Source organism: Eretmochelys imbricata, chromosome 11 (genome assembly GCF_965152235.1).
Source record: "Eretmochelys imbricata isolate rEreImb1 chromosome 11, rEreImb1.hap1, whole genome shotgun sequence".
Lineage (NCBI taxonomy): Eukaryota > Metazoa > Chordata > Testudines > Cheloniidae > Eretmochelys > Eretmochelys imbricata.
In genome coordinates this window covers 18,936,222-18,964,220 of record NC_135582.1, presented here as the reverse complement: position 1 = coordinate 18,964,220, position 27,999 = coordinate 18,936,222, and the positions used below count along the sequence as shown (strand labels likewise).

The window sequence follows — 27,999 nt, the reverse complement described above, 5'->3', positions numbered from 1 at the left end:
ATAAAAGGAACTCTCTATAAAACACTATCCCACAGAGAAATTATATACAAAATTGTTAGTTTTTTGAAAAACAGTTTATTGAATGCTTGAGGATTAAAAACTACAAGGTTTTGCTGGCAGTTGCAGAAGCAAGAGAAAATTAAACATATCTGATCTGCTACCTAATGCTTCTGACACACTCAGCTTACTCACTCACTGGCCTACCAAGAACTTCATATTAATGCTGGGTCTTAGACTGCTGTAACAGAATTGTCCTAGATTAAAAAATGCCTTCCAAGATGGCAGTAGGGCTAGTAAATGCTGATAGAAGTTTCAAATGCTTTAAACTTTTACCGTATTAAATAGCATAGCACTTCAGTTTTGTATTTCAGTCATGGGATATGAAATAAAGTATTATATAGTTCAGGCAGTGTAACCCATAAGCCCCACTATCCAGCAGAACTTTTAGTTTCATTAAATCAAATAAGAAAAACAATGATTATTGCCCAGTTACTCAAAATTACATCTGTTGAGTGGAATTTCCATTCCAAGTATTATTTTCGTCTTCTCCATCATCTTGAGTCCTCAATCTGTAAATTTTTCCTTCTTTTTTAAAGTCCTCCCCACGCTTTTCCAGTACTCGTTTCCTGACTGCTTGCCTAGACATAAAGAAAATTCAATTTAAGAACAGTTTCCATAACAGCAATTGCATTTATATTATGTTTTTCTATGCCTCTTATTTTGAAGTTGGCTCTGACTGGAACAAAGTTGCAATCTATTGCTTTCCTACAGACCACAGAGCTCAATTTAGCTGAAAATATTTGTGACTTTAGGTGCCATGCAGATCCTCCATCTGTAATAAATGTCTGCTATGGAAATGACCAACAAACCAGCCTTAAGTAGTTGATCTGATAGTGATAGAAAGCCTTTGCAGCTGCTGGGGGTAAGGAGAAGGTGAAGCAAATGAGAATTTCTTCAACTTTCACATAAAGTAACTTTCCTGTACAACCACAGTTTGAGAAGAGTTGAGGGCAGTATGGAAAAATGGAGGAGAGAGAGCAGACTACGAGACAGTTATCTGATAGTCTGGCACTGCAGCACTAACTCTCCCAGCCATTTTATACTATAAAGCAGCATTTCTCAAATGCAGCCACCAGGGGCTTTTTTTGTGGCCACAGCCTACTGGGCTGTGATGGGGGTGGAGGAAAGCAGTTGTCACGCCTTGGTGGTGGTTGCTGGGGCTTCCAGTTGTGCCCTGCTCCCTGCTCCCCTCTGGAGACACCTGGGGCACAATGCTGGAGGAACAGGCAGCTGGTGAGTTCCCCACCTTCCCAGGGTTGGCATGGAAGACCAGCTCCAGCCCCAGCTGCTTGGCTTTGGGTTCTGTCCCCTGGCCCCTCCCCGATCCAGGGCTGAGTGAGGCTACTGTAAAAGCAATACTTATAGGTTTGTTACTATCACTTTTCATAGCAGACTTACTAGCTAGCAATAAATAAATTACAATGTTTTGGATGTGTATTTGTGCATATTTATTTGTTTTTCCTAAAGGTAATTAAGTATTTTAGAAAAAAGCATGAGTAGCCACCAGCAAGAGTTGGTGGCTGCACTCTGAGGCCACCAAATAATTTGGCCTGAGAATCCTTGCTTTAAAGCTACTGATTATGCAATAACTCTCAAACATCCTTAATGCAAGACTAACTAGCTCAACAGGGCACAAGTTCCAAGGTATAATCAAGAGCCTGATAGATGGCTGGGTTTGAGTCATGAATTCCCCTGTTACTTCTAAGACTGCCTGCCGAAAGCTTATGGCCAATTAAATGTTAGTCTTTAAGGTGCCACTGGACTCAAGACAGATTAAGAGACTTGGCTTAGCCACCCATTTCCTATGTGATCTTGGGCAAGAACTGAACCCATGTCTCCAAGTTCCAGTCCAGTAGCTGATGCACTAGACTAGACCATCCTTCCTACCTCACTGTGGGCCAGCAGCAAAGATGTTTTAAAAAAAAAGATTATGCAGTTTTAGCCCTATGGGAGACGAGTCAGATCTGCTTACCTGCTTGGCTCCATAGTGGTAGACGGTGAAGGATTTGAATGTTCTTGTTGATGTCCTGCTCTTACTGTAGGTTGCGAGGGGGGAGGGCTGGTAAATAAGAAGTTGCTAATAAATCTCCAGCCAGCTATGAGTGGATACAGTATTATGCCCAAGAATTTCCAAAGATCTCCACCTGATGCCTGTACTACTGAAGTAGCAGGTCTTCCCGCCTATTCAAGAACAAAGGAAGTTAAGACATTTTAAAGAGCAACAGATTTAGACAGGATACTTGACATACCACTAGTTGAAAAGTAGCTAAATGCATATATGTAGTTGCTCAAATATTTCAGTTTGTCCCACATCTCCAACTCCACCACAATGACATAATGTGTGCTGGAAGTGAGTTCTGGGCACTGACCATACAAATGGGCAGCTGTCAGCTTAATAACTTAGAGCTGAATAAACTATTTGTGAATATTTTTCAAAACATTCTGCACCAGGTCTCCCAGATCAGGGCTCCCAGTGACTGAGGAGTGCTACTGTAAAGGGTTGGCTGAGTGACTATGGGAGCACAGCAGGGAAGCAAGAAGGCAGTCTGGTCACTGGAGCCAGCATAGGCAGCAACATGCTCATGCTTTGGCATTTCACTACCAGTGCTGTATGGTGGTGATTTTGTGAGAGGCATTTTCATTGTTCATCCATGGGGTTTAAAAATAATGCCGATTTAGTTTTAAATGCTAGCCTGTGTCTAGGGCTCCATGAACATTAACTTAATTGCATTACAAGATGGCTAAGTGTGCTAGGGGAAGAGAAAGAAAAGGCAAGGGTGCAAGTCTAAATTCTAAACGAGTCTGTTTTAGCAGCTTCTAACTGTTAAACATATTTACTTTCAAGTTTCCTAAATCCTGAGGGATTTAAATCTCCATTACAAGCACAAATCTATATACAATCTTAACTATGGAGTTGTAACTGATGCTACTAATCAACAGCACACCATGAGGAGAGTCATCTTTCCAAACAGACAAAAAAATCTTGACAAAAATGTATTAAAGAATTACACTAATTGCCTAGGAAGGGTAAGGTAAAATAGACATTTAAGTCTAAACTGTACCTGTAATGAAAGATACAATATTGTACTTATTCGTGAATACTTGCCGGCAACAATACTATTGAAGCACTTGGTGCAAGCTCTAGCTCCAATAATTTCTTTCCATAATCTTCTTTGGTAAACTCCCTTCTGGGAAACATTGTAGCCAATGAAAAATTACCGTAAGTGTTGCCAACAGTCTGTAAGAATGCAACAAGTTAACATTTTTATATGGGTTATAACTTACATTCAAAGTATGAAGAGATTTGCCTCTTCCAATATGCTTTCCTATAACAACCCCACGGTTCTATTTCAAAATATGGGAAACCTTCACATAGGAAAAGTGCATGAGTTTTACATATTCGATTTCCTCTCTCGTCACTCACATTCTTCATTGGGTAGAATAGGTCTTCTCCCAAAAAAGAATTAATGCTGCTCTATTAAATAGACAGTAGGTGGTGCTGAAAAGGTTGCAATCAGAGCCCTCACTGTAAACAACAGGAAGGGAAAATGGAGTCCCTAGACTGGTGGTCAGACAAGCAGACAACTATGTGCCAGCTGTGAACCTGTTTACATTCAACATCCGGCAGCCTTTAAAGTCCATCTCAGCAGTAAGAGGGAGTACAGTACACAACTTTGAGCCCAACATTAAAAAAATTCAATTTCTAAAAACAGTGGTGAGTGTGTCAGTTGTTATGGATAAATTTAAGTGTTCTGGGATTACCTCTTCTGTAACTTAAAAATAAAGAAGACATTAAATTTACCTGTGCGGCAAACTGCCTAGCTTCTTCCAAGGGGGCTTCAGAAGGAAACTGATTAGTGAAAGAAGATCCATCTGGGAGGCGGAACTGAATTCTTGCTATAGCACTGTGGGAGATATTTCACTTTTAGTCAGTGCACACAAGAATTTCAGTCAAGTGTCCTTTAGCATTCAAATATAGAAAAGAATGGTTACACTTCCCTAAGTTATTAAAGTCAGTCAGTACAGAGCCACAAATCTGGGGTGCACAGGACCGAAGGCTGGAATGCTCTGGAAAATAGTAGTCAATGTATCACACATACACTCCTCAGAAATGAGCTTTAGGCGCAAGGTTGTACGAAAGGCCAAGAGTTCCAAACTGTCCCCTCACTCACTTTCTTCTACTTAAGTCATTTGATTCCAAAATAGGGATGGAGATTAGATCTGTGTGAACAATCTACTCAAAGAGAAGGGTACTTACAGTTCAGTGTTGTCCACATGCATTCTATTGTGGGTACATGTGCCAGAGATCAGATTCTTTTGGGCAGCAGTGTTTGCTGAGGTAGCGCTTGCACCCTAGATGTCTTTGTGCTTCAGACCCAAGGACATGAAGAGCAGGATAGGCCCAACCATTCCTCACCATCCTTCGCCAATACAGAATCCCAGGGGAGCAGGATTCTATCATAGCGGGGAAAGGGGAGGGGTCATGGAATCCATGTGGACAATACATCTCGAAGAACCTGCAGGGTTCTTTCATTCTTTGAGTGAGTGTCTATGTGGATTGTTGACTAACAAGCAGTTGTCTGTTTGCTTGGAGGTGAATATTAGAAGTCCTTCTTAAAGCATGACTAAGACAACAACTCTACCAAAGCAGGCATCCAATCTGGAAGCCTCTACCAAAGAATAGGGTCTTGTAAATGTGTGAACTGAGCTCCACGTAGCTGCCCTAGCTTTGAAAACTAGGGACACTCTTCAAACAGTAACAGAAGCTGCCTGAGCTGTAATGTAGCTAGATGTATCTAACCTGGCCAACTCGTAACATATCTTTATACAGTTAGATACCCATTTAGATAATATGAAAATATTTCCTGACCTCTACAAAGCAATAGATTAAATGTACCTCTAAATGATTTTGTCCTAATCAACATAAAAGGACAATGAGCTTCCCTCAAGATTGAGTGGGGCTTATGGAAGAAAACTGGGAGATGAATGAACTAGTTTACATGGAACAACTGTGGACAAGAACTTGAGATGAGGTCTGAGAATGACCCTGTCCTTATGAAACACTATGTAGGGGGGACCCACCCTGAGGGCCTGAATCTGCCATACTCTGTGAGCAGATGAAATGACCACTAAAAAAAAAAAGGCAGTCTGCATAGATAAGTGATAACAGAACAGGTTGCTAAGGGGAGATCCATCAACACTGCTAATAATTTAATATTCTCAAGTATCATACTGAGGGAGTGGGCTCTGGAAGTGGTGGAATAACACGAACAAGATTCCTCAAGGTTCCAAGGAACATTACTACTGTAAACTGGAGGGAACAAGTGATAGCAGAGTGATGTACTAGATGGCCCTATTATAGAGCTGATTGAAAGTCCAGATTGCTTCAGAGCTAGAAGACAGTCCAGTATTGCTGAAATGACTGTTGTCAAGGTAGAGCTTCTATCCCTTCGAGCTAAACCAGCACTACAAAAGTGGAAAATACTAGTGTAGATGCAAAAGATACTGCTGGGCTTCTAATTCACATAAGTAAATATAACAGACATTTTACAAAATTCTAGTAAGTCCTCTGCACTTTTACATACTGATGAAAAAGACTGATAGATAAGCACAGTCAAGCTGCATGATAAAATCCTCTCTTTTTAACCTGAATCTATGATCTTACTGCCTATCATAGAGCCTAGGGCCCTAACCAGCACAAACTAGATGTCCATAGAAATAACGCATAAGTGAAAATAGGTGATGTAAGAAAACAAACCTGCTCCTGATAATAAAAGAAAGCCACATGTCTGTACGTACATCAAGTTGAAAAAATGAAAAACGGACAATAAGCTTCTCTAACTTAATGCACAGGGGGAAAAAGTTGTTAATTCTGAATAAGATTTCTGTTTATTCCTGATCATATTATTTATCAGTCTGAGAGCCTCCATGAATAATGTGCTTCAAGCAGATAACTAGAAAATAGACATATTTCTTGAAAGAATCAACAAGCTTACCTTACATCAACAATGTTTAATCATTCCAGCATAGTGTTATCTAGTAGATTAGGCTCCGGTAAAAAAGTGTCTACTTTAGAGACACGGCTAGTAGTTTGCTCACCTCCCTCCCCAAAAATACACATTTGTATACTGGCACACTGTTCACCTTCTTTCCTTCTGAGAGGCTTCTCTTCTAGCTTCCACTTCAGCCTGCTTAGCTTGTTGAGCTGCAGCTTTTGCAGCTTCTACTTCTTCCTTTGTCTTTGCAAAACGAGCTGCTCTTTCAGCACGATCCTTTAATGCGACAAACACAAATCTGTTAACTTGTGCTGTAAAATGTGTGTTAATACCTGTTCAGACAGAGTAACTGACGCAATCTGCAATTAAAAATTTGCTCTTGACAAGAGCCGAGGAAGGGAGAAAAAGAGGCCAAGCCAGTCATGTTGCAGACACTGCAGGAGAGAAATACCTCCCCTCGCCTAACTGTTCAGCCTGTATCTTGTTATTTGATAAGTTATTCATTCTACTGAATACTGGAATTCAAGCTTGTTCGAATTTTTCTAAAACAGATTTTGGTATAACACTAATGCAAGCCCTAATTTCTAATCACAGGAAGTTATAATGATGAAGTTCTGAGAATCATCTAGAACAGTGGTTTTCAAACTTTTTTTCTGGGGACCCAGTTGAAGAAAATTGTGGACACCCATGACTCAACAGAGCTGGGGATGAGAGGTTTGGAGTGTGGGAGGGGCTCAAGACTGGGGGTGCAGGCTCTGGGGTGGAGCTAGGTATGAGGGCTTTGGGGTGCAGGAAGGGGTTCCAAGTTTGGGGGAGGTTCAGGGCTGGGGCAGGGAGTCAGGGTTCTGGGGTGGGGCTGGGGAGGAGGGGTTTGGGGTGCAGGAATGGGAGGGGCTCAGGGCAGGGGTGCGGGGTTGCAGCGCGGACTTACCTCCAGCAGCTCCCGGTCAGCAGTGCAGCCAGGGTGCAGAGGCAGGCCCTGGAAGCGGCCAGCAGCAGGTCTGGATTCTAAGTGGAGGCGCGCAAGCAGTTCAGTGCAACTCTTGCCCGCAAGCATCGCCCCTCCCCAGTCCTGGGAACCAGCCAATGGGAGTGCGGAGCCGGTGCTCAGGGCGGGGGCAGCGGGCAGAGCCCAGTGGCCCTCCCACCTAGGAGCTAGTCCTGCTGCTGGCTGCTTCCAGGGCGCAGCGCGGTGTCAGAACAGGTAGGCACTAGCCTGCCTTAGCTCGGCAGCACCACCGACAGGACTTTTAATGTCCCTGACCAGAGCAAGGCGACCCATTAGTGAGTCGCAACCCACAATTTGAAAAACACTGATCTAGAAGGAGGCATTTCTATTGGTTGAGATGTGACTATTCAACAAGAAATGTTTTTAATTTTGAAGGCAACTGCGAAGATGTGGGGTTCAAGGTGATTTCACGCCATCTCTCTCTGCATTTCTAAACCACATTTAACAGTATGTAGCCACTCTTGTGCCCAGCGATGCCTCTCATGATAGTCTCCATATTGCTCACATGATATTCAGAGAAGCTCTGGTATCATTACATTAGCTCAGAGACAGAATGAGAAGAGACACATCACTAGACTTTTTTTAAACATATAAAATTATTATTAGGGAACTAAATGCACAAAGTACTAGTAACCAATTCAAAAAATAGCACATCTCTCTCATGCCCCATTGAACTTGTTCTGGTCTCTGCCATATGCTGAGCTAATTGCTGCTTGGTATGTGAGAAAAAGGAACCTTTTGCTTTTGTTTGTGTGCACAATCCATTTTCAATGGATTTTTGTATAAAGAAAAACAAATTCTTGATTGCAAACTGAAAAATTGGATTCTTGTAAAAATCTACAGCCTACAGAAGCTCTGACAGCAGTAACCATTAACTGAAAGCACAGCTTCCAATAGCAAAAAAAAAAAAAAAAAAAGGGGGGGGGGGGGGGACGGACAAGGATGAGATTCAAACACTTTTACAATAGGTGTACAATCTGTTATTTTAGTCTTCCAGTAGACTGAGAGGGTGGGAGGGAGCGGCCTTGCAATGAGTTACTAAATCCCAAGTAATCTGATCAATTTCTCTATATTTAAAAAATAAAAACGTCACCATTGCAATCTGCTGTTTTATACGCTCCCTAGCTGCTTTTTCTTCTGCCTTTTCTCTGCTCCTTTCTTCTAACATTCGCTTTGTCAATTCTTCTTCGTGTCGTCTTCTGTAGTCCAATATTTCTTTCCCCGTTTTTCTTCGATCAATTTCTTTCTTAATTTCCTTCTGAAGGAAGATGACACACATTACAGAATTCAAACAACAAAATATTTCTTTTGAACAAGGGCAAAGCTTGATTTAACTGAACTGGAGCCTGCACTGAAGATTAGATTAGATTTTAAATCTAGTTTTTATATGAGTGTTATTTAAAGAAAGATCTCAGAGACTGAAAGCAAAACCAAATAAGAATACCACTGATAGTAATAAATTGTTACATTTTACCTGTTCCTCCTCTTTCCTCTTCTCTTCTCGTTTTTCTTCAAGTTTTTTTGTTATTCTAAATAAAAACCACCAAGATTAAAAGAGAACTTACAACTGTGGTTTGAAATGTTAACATTTTCATTTTGGCTTTTAAAAGGATAAGACAAAATTCAATTCTGTCAAAAATTATTAATAAGAGGAAAAACATGAAGATGACTATGAATTTATGAGAGTAATCCTATTTCATGGAGCTATTCTATATTAACCAATAGGGTTTGCCTTATGTGGAAAATTGGGTGCTGATTCACCAATCAGTTTCTAGTCTCCAATAATTTGATGTTAGCTGTTTTAATATATGCCTTCTATCATTTATCATTAACTGACTGTAAAAATATCACATTTTTATGGTTGAATAGTTCACTATAAATGGAAAAAGAAAACGCCATAACCAAGATTTCAAATTCAGTACCAATGGGAAGATCAGGAGCACTGCACGTCCCTTCCCACACATCTATCCATAAGTAGAGTTTAGGAGCTCCAGAAGGTCCTTGCCTCCCCGTGCCTTCCTTTGCAACTGAGCAGGTTCCCCAGGGCCACATTGTTTCTTCATCCATTTGAATTCGCCCTCTCAACAACGGCAATAGCTTTAGTCCTTCTGGAACTGAACCAGGAAATGGCTGGAGATTTATCAGATACGTAAGTGATAAATTCTTCAGGCTGGTGTATTTATTGAGCAGGAAGATGATGTATTGAGAGCAAAGAGACTAGACTAAAGTAGTTGTATAGCCTCTCACTCTGCACATGGCTAAGTATCTGGAGAATTACCTCTAAATCATAGGACCTGAGCAGTTCCAAGAATGAGTCGTGATCATCGAATTTGAGCACTAACCCATGCACTGAGAATTCAAATCCAAACCAGGGCACATTGCTCCAGTTACACATTGCAAACAAGTCAAACAAAGCACAGCCATCATGCCCATTCCAGTGGAAAGGCAACTGAACTGGGATTATTCTTAGCTCTGCCACTGGCCCACTGGGTGACTTGGGGCAAGTCACTTCAACCTCTGTGCACCTCAGTTTCCCATCTGTCAAATGGGGATAATAATGTAAGGTTCTTTGAGATCTAAGCACTATATAAAAGTTAGGTCTTGATTACCTAGCTCAGTAGCATATCACCTGCAACCCTAGGTGAGGAGTACAGCTGTCTAAATGAACACTAACACACACTTATTCTGTTTAAAACACTAGGAAATTAAATGGCAAAAAAAACTTTGTTAACACAGAGTTACAGTTCCCTGGCGATAGCCTGTGTCCCTCTAAAATGTTGAGTTCACAAAATTTAAACTTCTGAAAACCAGGCAATACAGAATTAAGTAAATGCCCATACAACCTTAACTCAGTTCTTTGAGTGATGTCCCAATATGCCTATAAAACATTACACACTCCCCCACTCTGCTTTTTCATGGTAATGGACAGATGCTACTCCGTCACTCAAACACTAAGCCTACTTACTCAACAGAATAACACACTTGCAAAAATTAACAACCACTTCATACCCTTTTATAGGCCCTTCACACTTACACACAAGATACCACCTAAATCTATACCTCCCACTACTCATCACTAAATCCACAGACTACTCTCATATCCCACCGCACTAGAGACAATACACATGTCAGGAAGACCCCAGTGCCCTGCTACAGACACAAGCAACACAAATATGTATTGAAATGATGCAGACTGGAAAGTCAAGGTATATATATACCTCCTTCCTTTGATAACACACATGGGGGAACGGGACTCGGATCCAGATCTCCACATATCGCTATCATAGCTCTTCCAAGCTGCTCCAACTGCTCCTCTATCATTCAATACAGCTACAGCTAACACACTGAATGCAGCTGGAGTGCAAGCAGATAATTCCCCAGGGCTATTGCCAGCTCCAGGGGTGGCAGAGTTAAGGTTGTACAGTTATTTAACTTAACTCTGTATTTCCTGGTTTTCAAAGGTTTGAGTTTTGTGAACTTGACATTCTGGAATGGTCCGGGCTATCCCCAGGCAACCTTAACTCTGTGGGTTTCCCGGCTCCCCGCTCTTCCATTTAAGCCATATTGCAGAGTAAAAGGAATCTTTTTACCCTTATGTTAGCCATATAACCATAGGTCTAATTCAATGAAAGCAGAGGCATCTTTAATTGCTTTAGGAAAACCTTTTACTTCACTTAAACACTTCTCAGTCAGGAGTTACTAAGGAGCCAGATCTCAGTTTTAGGTGTTTTTAGGACATTCACTAAACAATCTTTGTTCACTGGCAGTACTCACTCCATTGAGCTATTTAGAGGACCCAACCCACCTCTACCCAAGTTTAATATCAAAATTTTTCTTGGACAGTGAACAGTATCAAGTTCTGCTTTGCATTTCCAAATAGTTTCACTCAAATCTGTAGAAAAATATTAACATGTCTATTCAACAACCCACTCCCAGCCTCTCCATTAATCCCTAATATTAAGATCTAACTTGCTTTGCTTATAGGATATCTTGAAGGAAAATAAGATCTGCTTCCATTTGATAAAAAACATTCCCTGACTGTTTTGAGAGTTCGATTCAACAGCAAAAAGGTTGAATAACTGAGTCCAGATCTACCAAAACGCATGCTTAACATGCCAAACTTATCACAGTCAAAATGAGAGAAAGGAGGCTTTCCATGGTCATCTAGTTACCATGTCAAGCAACAAAGTCAGTTAATGAAGGGACAAAGGGCCGCTTCAAATTAAGAGAATTAGAATGTTACAGATTTGGCTCCGACTGGTAGATCAGCACCTGGCACTCAGATTATTACAAGGCGAAATCCATTAGCTCTAGTGTCTGAGAAATTTGATGCTTAAGATTAAAATAGTCACTAGTTTTAGCTATTTTCTGAAGAACATTAAAACTTCATTTAGAACAAGAAATATGTTAATCATGCAGCTTTGGTTCTTACCATTGTTATAACCTAAGGAAATGTAATAATTAATCACAGTACTTTAGAATAGATAGAAAGTCTACAAAAAAACCAAAGACAAACCTTTCCACTTTGGTTGTAAGGTCATTCACAGGCTGTGGCTCAGTCACTCTCTCATCTGAAGAATTATTTGATTCCTGAAACTGATTTGCCTGGACTGAATTTGCTCTATCTTCAAGTGTTTTAGGAAGTTGTACAGAGGAGGAAAAAAGGCATATTTGTAATTTGTTACTACTTTTGCTAACGATTGCCCTCTTAAAAAACATACTGGGCTGTGGTGTAGAACCACTGTTCACAAAGTACTAATTCCTCTGAAAATAGTGCTTTGCTAATAAGGTCAATAACCTAAGGAGGAACAGATATTTAGAACTGAGTTTAATTTTAAGAACACTGTAGTTAAATAATTTATTAATTACTGTCTTACAAGAGAGCTTAATTTTCTACTCACTACAACAATGTCAGATGACAGGATTTGTGGCTTTTTCAGTGGACTTTCTGCAAGATGTGCTCTGAGAAAATACTGTCATCCCAACAAGGCTACAAATGTTTTACCACCATTCATGTTAATTTTAAGAAGATGACAATCATACTGTTAGGATTTGAAGAGCAAACTGGTATATGTTGTTGTTAATTACCGTCAGAAGTGCTTATTATCTCAAGTTGTGTTTCACAAAGATCAACTGTTCTGGACTGAGCATTTTCAGAAGTGGTCTTAGCCTGGAAGGAGGGACTCTGAGCAGACAACTCACTCCCATTCTCTAATGCTTCATTTTTTACCGCATGCATCTTAGAAAGAAAAAAAGCAGTGACAGACAAGACTACAAACTTTTGATTGTGCTCTCAGGCTTGAAGCTTAAGCCTTATGAACCATTTTTTCTTTGGTGGGTGAAGACAAGCCTTGTAAGCCCTGTCCAAAATACAAAAATAAATATTCAATAAGTTATCAAATATATTGTGTTCCAACTGTATTGCAACTTTTTTCTTAGCCTGTCTGCACTGAAAACTTGTGAACACTATATTAAGAAACTTATGCTTCTACCAGGTTTATCTCACCGTTCCCATACATGTTATTGGCCAAAGTTTAGAAAATGTTCATTAGGTGTATCTGGCACTTACACTCCCTCTCTAAAATCCCCTGCAAAACTCACATGAGTTAGTGAACAGGAGCAGCAACTCTGGTCACTTACAAACTGGCTTTTAAAACCCGCATTTTCCCTGAGTTAGTCCCATCCCCCTCGTCCAGGGCTCTAAAGGGATTAGGGATCAAAAGATGGTAGGCTAGAGCCTTGTTAGGAAGCTCTCAACCTTACCTAGCAGCCTGCTAGGCTCAGCACACAGCCCCCCTAACAGTCCACACTATAAACGTCAATCAAGCAGGCACACACCAAGGAAGCAAGCATGCACAATAGGAAGTTAAAGTCCACAAACTCACACCAAAGTCATGTAGTTGCTCCTCCTTCACCTGGATAACTCCCTTGCAAAACTCCCATTTGCTACTCCTGTTGCTACCTCTGGATTTAACAGTATTTAGCTTTGATGTTGTATTTAGCTGTGATACTCTGAATACCTGTCCTAGACCTGAAGAAGAGCTGTGTGAAAAGCTATAAAGCATGTCTCTTTCAACAACAGAAGCTGGTCCAATAAAAGATTACCTCACCCACCTTGTCTCTCGAATATCCTGTGACCAACACAGCTATAACACTGCAAACATATATGTAGACAGTTTTGTTTTGTTTGAGTCAACACTACAGACCATGTTATCGTCACATTATTAAACCATGTCCAAGCCCTGCTAGAAGAATAGCTCTGAAAGGAGCAATGATTAAGAATTGTTTAGTACACCTATTCTTTTTGTGTCAGTATGGTGTAGCTACTCTTAACCTCCTGTGACAATTGGTTTACTTAACATGGACAAACAGTTTTCAAAATTAGTTCAGCTTTGCATCATTGGACAGGGAAGTAACTTTGCTGCCGGTGAGAGCATAATGATTCAGTAGTGCTTGCTTCCTCTGGTCACACACTTGGGCCCAATGATGTTTGCTGTCTTGAAGAGGTGAAGGCCACAAGCCCTTGTGACAATATTTCATTCTAGTGAAAAAGCTGGTGTGTAAGCATTTGTTACCTGTTTGACGTTGTGGATTCTGGTAATAAGCTCCTCTGCAGAGACACTGCCAGCAATTACTTCCAAGGGGATTCCATTGTCTCCTATAAAGAAGCTGGATGGAATACACACTACAGGATCTGCACAGTAATAGTAAAGGCCAATAAATGGATGTAGTTAAAGCAGCAAGATTAAAAAAAAAAACTAATGAGTAAGCTACTAGAAAAAGAAAATGCACCACATAAATTTGAAATCCACCACTTCAAAAACAGAGCAGAAAGACTAGTTTAAGTTAAAGCACTTCTCTCCAATACAAGGCTTAAAAGAAAATCATGCATGTATCTGAAATCAATACTGTTTGTGAAAGATTTCATAAACATCCCAGAGGACTGTATCATGTCTAACGGTATTATAGATAATCCAATTATGCTTTAGAATAAGCATATTATGTTTTAGTGTTAAGCAGAATATGAAATAATAGTAAGAAATCCATTAAAATCAGTGCACATCTGAGTGTCATATCAATGGCACTCATATTCTGGTTGTACTTCAGTCAACACTAGCTATTGAAAGAATAAAAAGGAAATATTGAAAGTTATCTTCAACATCAAAGGATGTTCTTACAAAGTATGGAATTTGCTCTCTCTTCCTCTTTGTCCCCACCACCACAGAGAATTGTAGGAATTTTAAGTAGAGGGCTATTTATTATGCTTAATGGAGTTACTCTTGATTTACATCTGCATAACTGAAAGTGGAATCCAGCCCTTGGAGTCAGACATTTTATTCCTCTTCCTCCATCCCAACTCCAATTAATAGTATAGTATCTCAATTATTTATTTTTTGTAATTCTAAATATTAACACCAGTACATATCACCAGTTATGGTCGTTCAAGTCTCCAATAACTGGGTTATTCCTATTATGTGGAAAATAGGATTGTCTCCAATTTAGAGGATATTACGTGATCAATTATTGAACTCGCTCTAATTACATATCTTTACCCAAATAACTGAAGAATAGTAGCTGGGCATAATGGCTTTTAACTGCATTTTAAATATATGTATTTACATGTACTCCTACATATAATCTTCTACATATACTCCTATGCCTTATGAAACAGTTTCAACAGTGTCTCTTATTGGGAATCTTAATCCTAGGGACAGGGCCTGTAGTTGTAAAGAACAAATATCTCAAACAAAATGCAACATTTGAACTGATTTTAAAAGGATACAGATTTGTGAGAACTGCAGACATGCTTCGCTGTATAAAGCAAAAGATACGTTTAGCAGATCATCCTAATCACTTTACATCAATCATAGATTAGGAAGAGTTAGTCTCATCACATCACAACCTATAAGTGACACACATTCATTGTACATGGGACTGTTCAAAGACTCGCAAGATCATGGAAAATGAGCTTCTGCAACATTTTCTCATTAATACATTGGAAATAGTCAACATTCTTGGCTATTGCAACAGGCTGTAAAAGTCCACACTAGATTATTTTAGGGAAACTACATGGCAAAATAACACCACCATTTTGGATCACTGGTAGTACAATACCGGATTCTCTGACAACAAGCAGTATAATGAAATTTAAAAAAATTCTCCTGTGAGTGCTTCAAGATAATGGGATTCTTGTAAATTTCAATATACTGGCTGCCTATGGAATGGAGAAGATAGGTACAGCCAGGGATAGTGCTACAATTCTGAGTAACTCACTGCGGGACGTTGGTGTTTTTTTACTGTGTGCACAGCAATGATCCCCAAGTCAACCCATTTCCTAGGTTTGTTTCTGTTGGAACATCCAGGCCTGCAAGATTTTTCAATTTTTGTGACTCATGGAAATTTCTGAACTAGCTTAAATCTTTAACTTGACAAATTCAAAAGTCCTTTTAGAAAACTCACATTTGTCTGATTTTATAACACTTCATTATTGTGGTTCTTCACTTTCAGAAAGGAGAAGGATCAACCAGACCATAATTTGGCTGTCAACTGCAATACTGCAGCAAGGATGTAACTAAAATACTTTTAAAGCTGGAGTAAATCATATGCATCATCTGCTAATTTTTTAGCCTCCAGCTGCACCAAGACTATTGAATGTACTTCAGATGCAGTGCCTAGAGCAGTGGCTCCCAAACTTGTTCTGCCGCTTGTGCAGGGCAGGCCCCTGGCAGGCCTGGGCCGGTTTGTTTACCTGCCGCATCCGCAGGTTTGGCCGATCGTGGCTCCCAGTGGCTGCGGTTCGCTGCTCCAGGCCAATGGGAGCTGCGGGAAGCGGCGGCCAGTACGTCCCTCGGCCCGTGCAGCTTCCAGCGGCTCCCATTGGCCTGGAGCAGCGAACCACAGCCACTGGGAGCCGCAATCGGCCGAACCTGCGGACGCGGCAGGTAAACAAACCGGCCCGGCCCGCCAGGGGCTTTCCCTGCACAAGCGGCGGAACAAGTTTGGGAACCACTGCCCTAGAGCAAACAGGAGATGTCAGGGAGATGTCTTAAAAAGCTAGGTGGTATTATTATTATTAACCCAAACTGAAAAAGGCTGTACAACATGAAAAGTGTTAGAATGTGACCAAACCTTTTGATATCAATTTTAATAGCAACAAAATCATCTGAGGCTGCTTCAGTCACTTTCTGATCTTCCCAACTTGCAGCCATCTGTGTGGATTGTTCATCATCACCTGCAAGAGATATGCCTTCTTATCACTAACATGAAGCTAAACACATCACAAACGGCAAGTTCTGGTCTGATACTGGCCTTACTAAACTTGCATGAATTTGACTTCAAAAGTGATTGAAAACTTCATAAAATACAGGGTTTTTAAAATGTATTTATTGTTTTTAAGTTATTTTGTTCTCAATTGCAAGTCGTAGTTTTCTTTGAGACTTACTCAAGAAAAGGAGGGTTAAAACAAAATGTAAATGCTTCAAGAACATCCAAGAAAGCCTAGAATTTAAAATAATAAATTAGTTAATGGGGGCAAAGACAAGCCAATTATCCCAAAGGCTGTTATTTTCTTTGAAAATGAACAGAAAACAGTTTTCTGTGATTTGAACAGTGGAACACATTTTACATGTGGTAATCAACATTCACATCAAATAGTTCTTGAACATTTTGAACTAGGAATAGTCTGTATTAATTTGCTAAAGGCTAGTAATGGTATTTGCCAGTGAATTCTAGCAGCTTGCTAAAATGTTCATGAAAACCAGTCTTCACAATTTTTTTTTTTATTTTAAAAATGTGGTTTTTGGGACAGGCCATTTAACAGTTTTTCTCTCGCTACAAAGTAGCTCTGTAAAACGCTTATGATTATTACTGTGTATTTGCTAGTATAAATGTGCCTGAAGCCTTGTGTGTGAAATTACTATAAGACCAAACAAATGAATTGTAGCTAATGTACCAAAATGTCAAGTCTTTCAACAAACATATATGGCAAATAGCGTAATATAGTGAATTAGAAGAAACTTTCATTCTAAACCTCTGTTTACTATAATGTTCCAGTCCCAAAAGTTACATTTTGGAAGTTCTCATGCTTGGCAGACCATTTAACTACTTTTGGAAAATCTGGAGAAAATCCATTCAGGCATCTTTTAGTTATCAATAAATACTGTTCAAGCACTTTTTTTCTGGTCTGACTTAGATTTAAAACTTTTACGCAGGCATGAACATAAACCATATATCCTACTATATTTGAAAGATTAAATTGTGAAAGTGCATGCTATTTTCCTTGTAATATGCAGTTTCAGAAAAAAGGTTTAATAGCTAATGGGAGAGCATCAGCCCCTAAATTCAACATAATGAACTGAAGTCACTCTCTTACTCAGTGGAGCCCCATCCAGACATCAGGGTAAGCATGCCTCTCTCTTGCTATATTGTTTCAGCAGTCTCCCTATGAGTGTGTCCACATTAGGAAAACTGGTGCTGTCTTACCATACAGTTAAATCCTAGCGAACATATGGCCAATCTGTAGTTTTGTCACATTAGCAGATTAAGGTAAACCCTAGGCTTCCCACTAGTGTTTATCTTTACTTACTAATGTGTGAAAACTACGAATTGTCTAGTTTTCACTAGGATTTTACCACATATTAGTTTCTACATAAACTAACATAGTAGAGAATGCAACTTTTTTCCTAGAAAAGACAAGGCCTATAAGCCAGTTTTATTCTGAACAGATGAAACAGGATATTGATGCATAGCTACACATATGATATCAAAAACATGTTTGGAGAGGATTAAATATTAGTTAATCTTAATCAGATTTATTCACTTGTAATAAGCAGTCATCCAGAAAGAACTAATCCACAGTAATTTGTCTTATTTAGAGCTGTAGAGACTCTTAATTGTTTAGAACCCACTATTTTGTTTTCATTTGTAATAAGGATTGTTTATGTAAGTCTGGCTATTTCATAACACTGTTAGTTGGCTCTCCATTATATAAATATATTATCCAATGACCACAAGAAAACTCTCACATTAGTATTCTATTAAGTAGTTATTACTATTTCCTTTTTTAATGACAGCGGGGACACCCTTCCTTTAGTCAGGCATTGCACTTCAAGCAGACCATTTGGCCTTCCTGCTTCTTGGAGGAGGGTTGTTTCAAACCAGCTGTGCTGACAAGTGCTTGCCAACCACATGGAGGAGTTCTTCCTTGCATGTTTTGTACTCCAGGAATTTGGGACCATTTGATTACTATATTATTTCTTTCTATTACTATTGGAAAGACCCCTATAATTCCATTTAATAAACTTTGAACAAAAACAAAAAACAAACAAAAAAAACACCTATAAAATTATTTGATCTGGGAATCCTTTGGATTGACCCATTTGTCTTTTACTCTTCTTTAACATCAGTGGTTCCCAAGGTGCCATCTACAGACCACTGCTGTCTTGGTGCTGGCTGCTCCTCCTTGCTTCCAACTGCTTAGAGGCAGGCAGGTACTTTACTGCATGCTTTTTTCAAAAGGATACACTATTATCCTATTAGATAGCTAAAAATACCTAAATCCTTGCTTAATATTAGCTTTTCCATGTAAGCAATTGCTGCAGTTTCCACAACGTTGTTGTGAGATCACAAATGTAAGAAGTTACCCACAGTATAATCTCTATAACATGTGACCCAAAACATGAAAAAGTTGATAACCTATATTACATAAACCATGCCTCATGTCATTTAGTTTAAAACCTATAACCATCAGTGGAGGTGAATTTCTAGTGTCAATTTTTGTTTACATAATCCGTTCCTCTTTCAAGGTTAAAGTTCATCTAATGTTTCCTACTGTTTTGAAATACAAAAGTTAATACAATGATTAAGAAACCAAATGCATATAATGAGCCGCAGAAGATCTAAGACATTAAGTTAAAAGGGAGTTCTGAATGTTGTATGCTATTTAGTAGAATTACCAACTGGCAGAACTATCTTGGGACTCTAACTCCTCAAGCTGTCAGAGAGCTCATAGGTTTCTAAGATGGGAAAAGTATCACTTTCGTACTTCTAGCAGATGATATACAGTGTTTATATAGTCTCAATAGAGAGCACTGACCTTTTCAGCTTGATGGGTAAATATAGTTATCTACAATGAAAAAAGATGGGTGTATTTTTCCCATTATGCAATGACTGTAGAAAACTGAAACATTCCAGACAGACGGTGACAGTCTTTATCTTTGTGTCTTGTACAACACCAAACACATAGTTGGCGCTAAATAAGCTTTTCCATAATTAGCATCAGCTGTCAAAGGGCTCAGATCTTTTCATTCTCAAATCCTTTATAACCATACACAAAACACGGTACTTCAGTGGGTCTTAAGGATTAAGCGGTTAATTGGGTCCTAACACAAAATTTCTGTGTTTTTCTTCTGGTATTCAGCAGGTCTTTGCTAATGAATATGGCAAAGTCCAGTTCTAAAACGCGTTGAAGATTATGTGTTTGTTGACATATAAGAAATAAGCTAAGAAATCATATGAAATACCACCTGTAACTAAAGTTGAGATTTTATGAAAATCAAGAAATTCACAGTTTACTGGACGCCCTTCGATAATTGAAAGTGCTATCAGTGCATTTTAAGTTATGGAAAAATATGCAATTTAAACAGAGTACACAATTTACTAAGTCTATTTGGTGGAAGTACAGCTTCCAGTCTCAGAACGGTCAACTCCGCCCTTCCTCTTTAAGTAAACTGAATTCCATTCCAGTTGCCTCCATTTGTGTCTTGCTCTCCCTCTACCATTTGGATGAGAAAAGGTCCTATTGACTTTTTAAGGTTAAAAATTTCATGGCAATTTTGTATAATAAGGGTTTACTGTGATGTCCAAATTTCCCCTCCCACTACAGTTGTAAAGTGTGCGACTGAACTGTTGGCCTCCATCCCATTAATGGCACTGTACTGTGACAAAGTTCCTGCTCTACCTTGGTGGGTCTTGCACTTATTTGCGGATTTGCTCGCCTTGGAGCTTCACGGCAGCCCTCAGCTTGGCTGTTTTTCTGAATTCACAGTCCAGGTCGACGACTCCTGTGTCTGACGAGGAGTTGGGAGGTTTGGGGGGAACCCGGGCCCGCTATCTACTCCACGTTCCAGCCCAGGGCCCTGTGGAATGCAGCTGTCTAGAGTGCCTCCTGGAACAGCTGTGTGACAGCTACAACTCCCTAAGCTACTTCCCCATGGCCTCCTCCCAACACCTTCTTTATCCTCACCATAGGACCTTCCTCCTGGTGTCTGATAATGCTTGTACACCTCAGTCCTCCAACAGTCCGCGTTCTCACTCTCAGCTCCTAGTGCCTCTTGCTCCCAGCTCCTCACACGCACACCACAAACTGAAGTGACCTCCTTTTTAAAACCCAGGTGCCCTGATTAGCCTGCCTTAATTGATTCTAGCAGCTTCTTGATTGGCTGCAGGTGTTCTAATCAGCCTGTCTTAATTGTCTCCAGAAGGTTCCTGATTGTCCTGTTACCTTACCCAGGGAAATGGGACCTACTTAGCCGGGGGCTAATATATCTGCCTTCTATTACTCTCCTCTAGCCATTTGGCCCGACCCGGTCACAGTACATATATAATTTGAAAAATGCTTTGGAATCCCTTGGAATGAAAGTTATTTGTCAGAGAGCAATTCAGTTATTTGTTATACCTTACTTCAAAACCATGTAATGAAAAAGCCATGCAGAAATGCACACATATGTTAGGGTTAAGGTTATTATAAGAACCTGAATTCCAAATTTCCTGAATTGTTCAATTACAATCTTAACATTGTAATCATATTTTGTTTATTTTTATTTAAAAAAATAAGTTCAGTAGGTATTTTCTAAAAGGCACCTAACATTTATTTTGATGAACAAACCTTACAACCAGCCAAATAGATTTTCTTCAGCTTTCCCCTCCCCTCCTAAAAAAAATCATGTCCAAGGCAGGGAAAAAAAAAAAAGTGAAGTTTCAGTTTAAGTGGCATTGGTTCCAAAAACAACCAGCCTTTAAAAATACAGGCTTATAAATGAAAGTGCCATCTCAACCATAGACAAGTAAGTATAGTCTGGCAAGAACACTGTAAAGCCTAATGTGGACAGTACAGAATACAGAAATTTATCTGAGTGGGTTTTGCATCAAATGAACGATTTGCTTAATTTTTTATTAAGCAAATTAATTCCAGCAAAAAGTGAAACAGAAAGCTTTGTATCTCTGCAAGTTAGCTACCTATGAAATACTGGAGAATCAGCTTTTAGTATTAGTTATACTGCATCTTCTGTACAGCAGTACAGTCAGTACATCAGCTGTTATTTGAGGCCACTGATTAACCTTTTGGTTCCCCAAAGGTACATGTTCCCTAGGCTGCTTTTTTGTGTGTGCAAATCTGTATTCCAATTCCCAACTTTATTTAAAGTTTCAAACCAGTTTATATTAGGTGGAGGCATATCAGCACTCCCTGCTCTTTAAAACCAGCAGCCTCTGTCCCTTTATTTGCAACTTTGTGTGAATTCCTCAATTTACTTACATAATATGTCTTTACACTCCTGTCATATTTGAGCTATACCATTAAGCTTTATAAACTGTGAATACAAGTATTATTTAGGGTTATTATGGCAAGAAATTGGCGCTGAGCAAGGCTAAAAAGTTAAATGACTGAAACTCTTATATGAACTTGTTTTACGAGACCAAGATAATCACACAGTCTGAAAGATACATAATCCCAAACAACCTCTTTCCCAACCATAAAATATTTTAAAATCACTGGGAAGAATAATCCAGGCCTTTATTTTCTTTTGCCTGTTCAGTTACAATGTTGACCCTAAAATTAAGCAATTCAATTCTTCTTCATTATCTTTCTCCCTTTCTCCGTCTGGATCTGTTGGATCATATGAAAGAAGTTCTGTATTAAAATCACAAATGAGTTTGATTCCCCATAGTTTAAATTCCACGGTATTACTAATTAAGAGGTCTCTTGGTCTTTGGTCTCTTGTGTTTACTGTTTCTCTCCCTCTCTGTGTGAAACATGCAAGCTGCTAGGACAGAGTCTGTTCTCAAAACAATACTTTGTAACAACAACTACTCACACAGAGAGAGACTCAAAGCAACTTTGTAACAACAGAAACAGCAGACAGAGACTCCCCGGCCTTTTGTTGTATTTATCTCGCTTTGTTAACAATTGTGATTAAAATAGAGTTAGAGGATGTATGTGGATGGATGCTTGGTGTGGATAATAACGGAATGATCAGCGAGGTGCCAGCCTAAGAATCCAGTGTCCATCGGCCAAAGAAGGCGTCAAGTGGAAACAACCAGAGGACCCCCAGAGGGCAGACTGGAATCCACCCAACAGTCTCAAGGATGGGAAACCGAAGAACAACATGGAGCCGTCAGGAATGTGCCACCTGCTGATTGATTCAGCAACAGCATGATGAAGCAATTCCCATAGACTGGCATAGGAATAAATTCCTATAGAAATGGACTCTAGAAACTGAGAACTTTGGGGTCTGATTATGCAAACCAACTTCCAGGAGCATCAGATGTGCAGAGCCTGACAAGGCCCTGCTCCCTCCTCGTGTCCAGGCCACCTGGCCAGTGGCTTGGCACGAGCAACTCTAAGGCTGGTAACTATGATGATAACCTTGCAGAACCTCTGTGTGTGTGTATGAATGAATGTGTGACACCATCCATAGGACCTAATCACATTAGCCACACCATCAGGGGCTCATTCACCTGCACATCTACCAATGTGATATATGCTATCATGTGCCAGCAATGCCCCTCTGCCATTGCCCCTCTGTACACTGGCCAAACTGGACAGTTTCTATGCAAAAGAATAAATGGACACAAACCTGACATCAGGAATCATAACATTCAAAACCCAGTAGGTATGTATCTGATGAAGTGAGCTGTAGCTCACGAAAGCTCATGCTCAAATAAACTGGTTAGTCTCTAAGGTGCCACAAGTACTCCTTTTCTTTTTGCGAATACAGACTAACACGGCTGTTACTCTGAAACTTCAACCTCTCTGGCCACTAAGTAAAAGATTTAAGGGTGGCAATTTTGCAACAGAAAAGCTTCAAAAACAGACTCCAACGAGAAACCTCTGAGCTTGAATACTATATGTTCCATTCTATGCATCCAATGAAGTGGGCTGTAGCCCACAAAAGCTTATGCTCTAATAAATTTGTTAGTCTCGAAGGAGCCACAAGTACTCCTGTTCTTTTTGCAGATACAGACTAACACAGCTTCTACTCTGAAACCTGAATAAATATGAAATTGAATGGAATGTTATAGCTATAACTAACTGCTTACTATGATTCTTTCTGCATTCACAATAAATGTGGCATTTTGCCTTATTCCCTTTAATAAGATCCTGCTGGTTTTTATTTTACTGGTATAACAGATCCATACAAATTATTGATGAATCTGTGGAAGTTATATGCATGTTTAAAAATGTTTTCTTGCTGATAGCACAGTTCTAGAATGGTTTCACTGACTAGCGTGGACAGATACTTTTATCAGAGAACTGTTCTAGACAAACTACAAGCCTACAGCATGGCTCTACTAAAAATAGAAAAACTGTCACTTATGGGAGCAATATAAAAACCTATCACTGTAGTATCCAAGGATCTTAAACAACGTTGTTGCAAAGCCGGGGTTCAAGTGTAGTATGAACAAGATGTGGGTGTGTCCCTATGCCTGTCCATCCCCTTTGCCCATAGTGCCAGACTGAAACCGCTTCTTGGTCAACTAAGCTTCAAAATAATTGTTCTGTGAATAGACGGCTTCCAGGATGGCTCAGCAGGAATGAGCAGAACTCTATCACTTGCCTACATGGAGTCAACTGCAGGATGAGGTCCCAAATATGAAAAATTTCATCCCAAAAGACAACAAACAAACAGGGCTTTCAACTTGAACAAAAATGTTACCCCACAGAATGTTTCAGTTAGGTAAATGTTAAACTACAGACCTAAATTAAAGTTAAGCAACCCTCACCCCAAAGTTAATTCATGCACTTTTTTACCGAATTTCACCTATTGTCTAGAATAAACAAATTAATTTCTGTTTATCTGAACTTTACTTTACCTAATCTCAACAAAGTTAGTCAATAGGTGGGATTTGGCCTAGTTAGGGCCATTATTATTCACATTTGGCTCTTCACTTTAGAATTTAGAACATAAATGGGGAAAGAGACCAAAGAGCAGCAGAACTGAACTGGAAACCTAAATAAGTGGTAAGTGATATTCTGTTACCCGTGACAGGATTACATTAAAAATACAAAGTTAATACATTTAATACCATCAAGAAACATCTTGAAAGGGCTGAAATGTCCATGAAGTTAAATGAAACTTCTTAGCCACTGGCAGGAAAATAAAAATCAGTCTTCATCCAAGTCACAACAGTAGGTCTCACAGGTAAACTGTCAAAAGTTGCAGAATGTGTATGTCAAGAGGTTTCCTGTTGTTTACTAATTATCTTTCCATTTGATCTTACAAAACATACTCTATGATAACTGCATCCCTAACTATAGATCCCAGGGAGGAATCACTTGCTCTGTATACAAATCTGTAAAACATTTTGGGATCTTTGCAACAAAAGAAACTTCATTAAAAAGATGTCTTGTCAATAGAACACTGAATTCCACAGACAGCTCCCTCACTGCTTAGAAGCAATATCAATCCCGCTCTATAACTTGAGGTGTATAAAATAGCTGAGCTAAGCCAATCCCACTTTTTAGCCACCACATTCATTATCCATAGCTACCTTCCAGTGGGGAATGCAGAATAAAGAACGCTATGCCAGCCAAGAGCTAAAAATTGTTACTTCCTATTTAAATTGTCTTTTGTGACTTTATTTGTGGAAGGTAGGTGAATCCCATGTTTTGATATTCTTTTTAAAAAAAGTTATTTGACATTAGTAGTAGGATTTGTTCTGGGCAGTGGCAGTTGGTTAGTTAGTTTTTGCTAATTTTTTTGTATGAGATGCTAAGAGGCCTTCAAGCCAAGTATCTAAACTGTTAGTCATCAAAATAAAAAGATCATTCATAAACAAACACAATGGAGACAAAGTAAAAAATAAGAACCTAACCACATCCTCCCATAGGAACAGTATAAAAAGTTATAGATGTGATGTAGAGTGTATGCAGAATTACATAGGGGACTAGGGTAGGGGAGAGGGACCGTGTAAAGCTTGAAGTACCTACAGGGGAAGCCTGGAAGTGGGCAGAGCATGGAGAACCACCATATACAGGGAATTCTGTAGCACTGGCATGACAGCCGAGAGAGAATTGTATGTGCTGAGACTGGGGACACTAGCACTGCAAAGGAGGTTATAAAATGGGGCAATAGAGACCGCTGTATAAAGGGGCAAGCAGTTGTAAACGAGCTATTGATGGCATTGCAAAAACAGAACCAGGAGACTGCACTGGGGGGTACAGAGAGCTGCAGGCTGGTATAGTTAAACAGTACAGACAGCTGTACAGGGGCCCAGGGACTCCATGAAGTAATACAGGGGTGTAGAGTCCGCACTGTGCACTAAAGAGAATATAAGGTGACATGTATAGGAAACCTAGAAACTGCATGAGGCAGCACAGAGAAGTATATAAAAGCAGTATAGAACACAATATGAACAGGGGGTGGTATAGGTGCCAATAGGATCAGGCTGCAGTGTAGGAGGCTTGGAGCCTGCCTGGGACAGCACAGAGTGTGGTACAGAGGACTAGAGGGTCAGGTGACAGTATGGGGGCTTCGGGCTACCTAGGGCAGCATAGGAGGTGATATAGGGGACTACAGGATCAAGTGATGGTACAGAAGGCTTGGGACCTACCAGGGGCCGCAGAGAGAGTAGTATAGAAGACTGCCATGTCAGGCAACAATATAGTAGGCATGAGATCTGCCTGCGTCAGCACAGCAAGCGATATAGGGCAGTGGTTTTCAACCTTTTTTCATTTGCTGAACCCAAAAGCATTTCAAATGGAGATGTCGACTCCTTTCGAAATCTCAGACATAGTTTGTGGACACCCAGGCGTCTGCAGGCCAGAGGTTGAAAACCACTGTTCTATGGTAACGACAGCCTTTTGTGGACCCTTTAAACAGAGTCTGTAGACCCCCAGGGGTCCACGGATCACAGGTTGAGAACCACTGGTATAGTGGACAATATCAGGCAATAGTATAGCGGGGACAGGGCCTGTCTAGGGCTGCATGGAGCGGCACAGGGGACTACAGGGTGAGGAGACGGTATACGGGGCTTGGGGCCTGCCTGGGGCTGCACGGAGCGGCACGGGACTACAGGGTGAGGAGACGGTATACGGGGCTTGGGGCCTGCCTGGGGCTGCACGGAGTGGCACAGAGGACTAGAGGGTGAGGAGACGGTGTATGGGGCTTGGGGCCTGCCTGGGGCTGCACGGAGCGGCACGGGACTACAGGGTGAGGAGACGGTATACGGGGCTTGGGGCCTGCCCGGAGCAGCACGGAGCGGCACAGGGGACTACAGGGTGAGGAGACGGTATACGGGGCTTGGGGCCTGCCTGGGGCCGCACGGAGCGGCACGGGACTACAGGGTGAGGAGACGGTATACGGGGCTTGGGGCCTGCCTGGGGCTGCACGGAGTAACCCAGGGGACTTCTGGGAGAGGAGACGGTATACGGGGCTTGGGGCCTGCCCGGGGCAGCACGGAGCGACACAGAGGACTAGAGGGTCAGGAGACGGTATACGGGGCTTGGGGCCTGCCTGGGGCTGCACGGAGCGACACAGAGGACTAGAGGGTCAGGAGACGGTATACGGGGCTTGGGGCCTGCCCGGGGCAGCACGGAGCGACACAGAGGACTAGAGGGTCAGGAGACGGTATATGGGGCTTGGGGCCTGCCCGGGGCAGCACGGAGTGACACAGAGGACTAGAGGGTCAGGAGACGGTATATGGGGCTTGGGGCCTGCCCGGGGCAGCACGGAGTGACACAGAGGACTAGAGGGTCAGGAGACGGTATACGGGGTTTGGGGCCTGCCTGGGGCTGCACGGAGTGACACACAGGACTAGAGGGTGAGGAGACGGTATATGGGGCTTGGGGCCTGCCCGAAGCAGCACGGAGCGGCACAGGGGACTACAGGGTGAGGAGACGGTATACGGGGCTTGGGGCCTGCCCGGGGCAGCACGGAGCGACACAGAGGACTAGAGGGTCAGGAGACGGTATACGGGGCTTGGGGCCTGCCCGGGGCAGCACGGAGCGACACAGAGGACTAGAGGGTCAGGAGACGGTATACGGGGCTTGGGGCCTGCCCGGGGCAGCACGGAGCGACACAGAGGACTAGAGGGTCAGGAGACGGTATATGGGGCTTGGGGCCTGCCCGGGGCAGCACGGAGTGACACAGAGGACTAGAGGGTCAGGAGACAGTATACGGGGCTTGGGGCCTGCCCGGGGCAGCACGGAGTGACACAGAGGACTAGAGGGTCAGGAGACGGTATACGGGGTTTGGGGGCTGCAAAGGCAGTTCTTCGGGGGCGCTATTGGGAGCTCTCCGGGACAACAGGTGCTGTCAGCACAGGGCTGCCCCAGGGACTATATCCGGCGGCCGGGGACGGTAGGGCCCCGCTCCCCCAGGCCCGCTGTCGGTCGTACCTGACACGAAGACCACGAAGACCGAGCTCTGTTCCTTAGCAGCGGCGATGGCGGCCGGGATGGTGCCGCGGAACCACAGCATGGTACCCCCTAGGCCCCCGCTCCCTGGACCTGGACTCCCAGCGGCCCACCCTCGCGATGCGCATGCGCCACAAAACCTGCAACCTCGCTCTGAAACGGTGACTAACCGCTCCCAACTACCCCAGGGCGCGTGCGCTGCCTGCTGCGCCGGGCGGTGGTAGGGTAAACGTGGCTGTGATTCCCCTCTGCACATTCCTCTAGTCTCCTCCCGGTTGCGAGTGACACATAGCGCAGCG

General features: G+C 41.5%; 1 protein-coding gene across 2 annotated transcripts; it reads right to left on the bottom strand.

Annotated features, from left to right (window-relative positions):
* Positions 1 to 52: 52 nt before the first annotated feature.
* On the bottom strand, positions 53 to 27,851 carry UBXN4 (UBX domain protein 4). 2 transcript variants are annotated; one of them, XM_077830528.1, is made up of 14 exons: positions 27,683 to 27,723; positions 24,370 to 24,490; positions 16,195 to 16,297; positions 14,849 to 14,877; positions 13,641 to 13,759; positions 12,154 to 12,304; positions 11,582 to 11,690; positions 8,540 to 8,594; positions 8,159 to 8,323; positions 6,205 to 6,332; positions 3,863 to 3,965; positions 3,167 to 3,298; positions 2,033 to 2,241; positions 53 to 638 (listed from the first exon to the last, which is right to left on the bottom strand). In XM_077830528.1, exons 2-14 carry the CDS (start codon positions 24,380 to 24,382, stop codon positions 500 to 502), a joined length of 1,455 nt encoding a protein of 484 aa, XP_077686654.1. In that variant the 5' UTR covers positions 24,383 to 24,490; positions 27,683 to 27,723; the 3' UTR covers positions 53 to 499. The 2 variants fall into 2 exon arrangements, with proteins under 2 accessions (XP_077686654.1, XP_077686653.1); XM_077830527.1 differs by lacking the exon at positions 24,370 to 24,490 and having other exon boundaries at positions 27,683 to 27,851.
* Between the last annotated feature and the right edge of the window lie 148 nt (positions 27,852 to 27,999).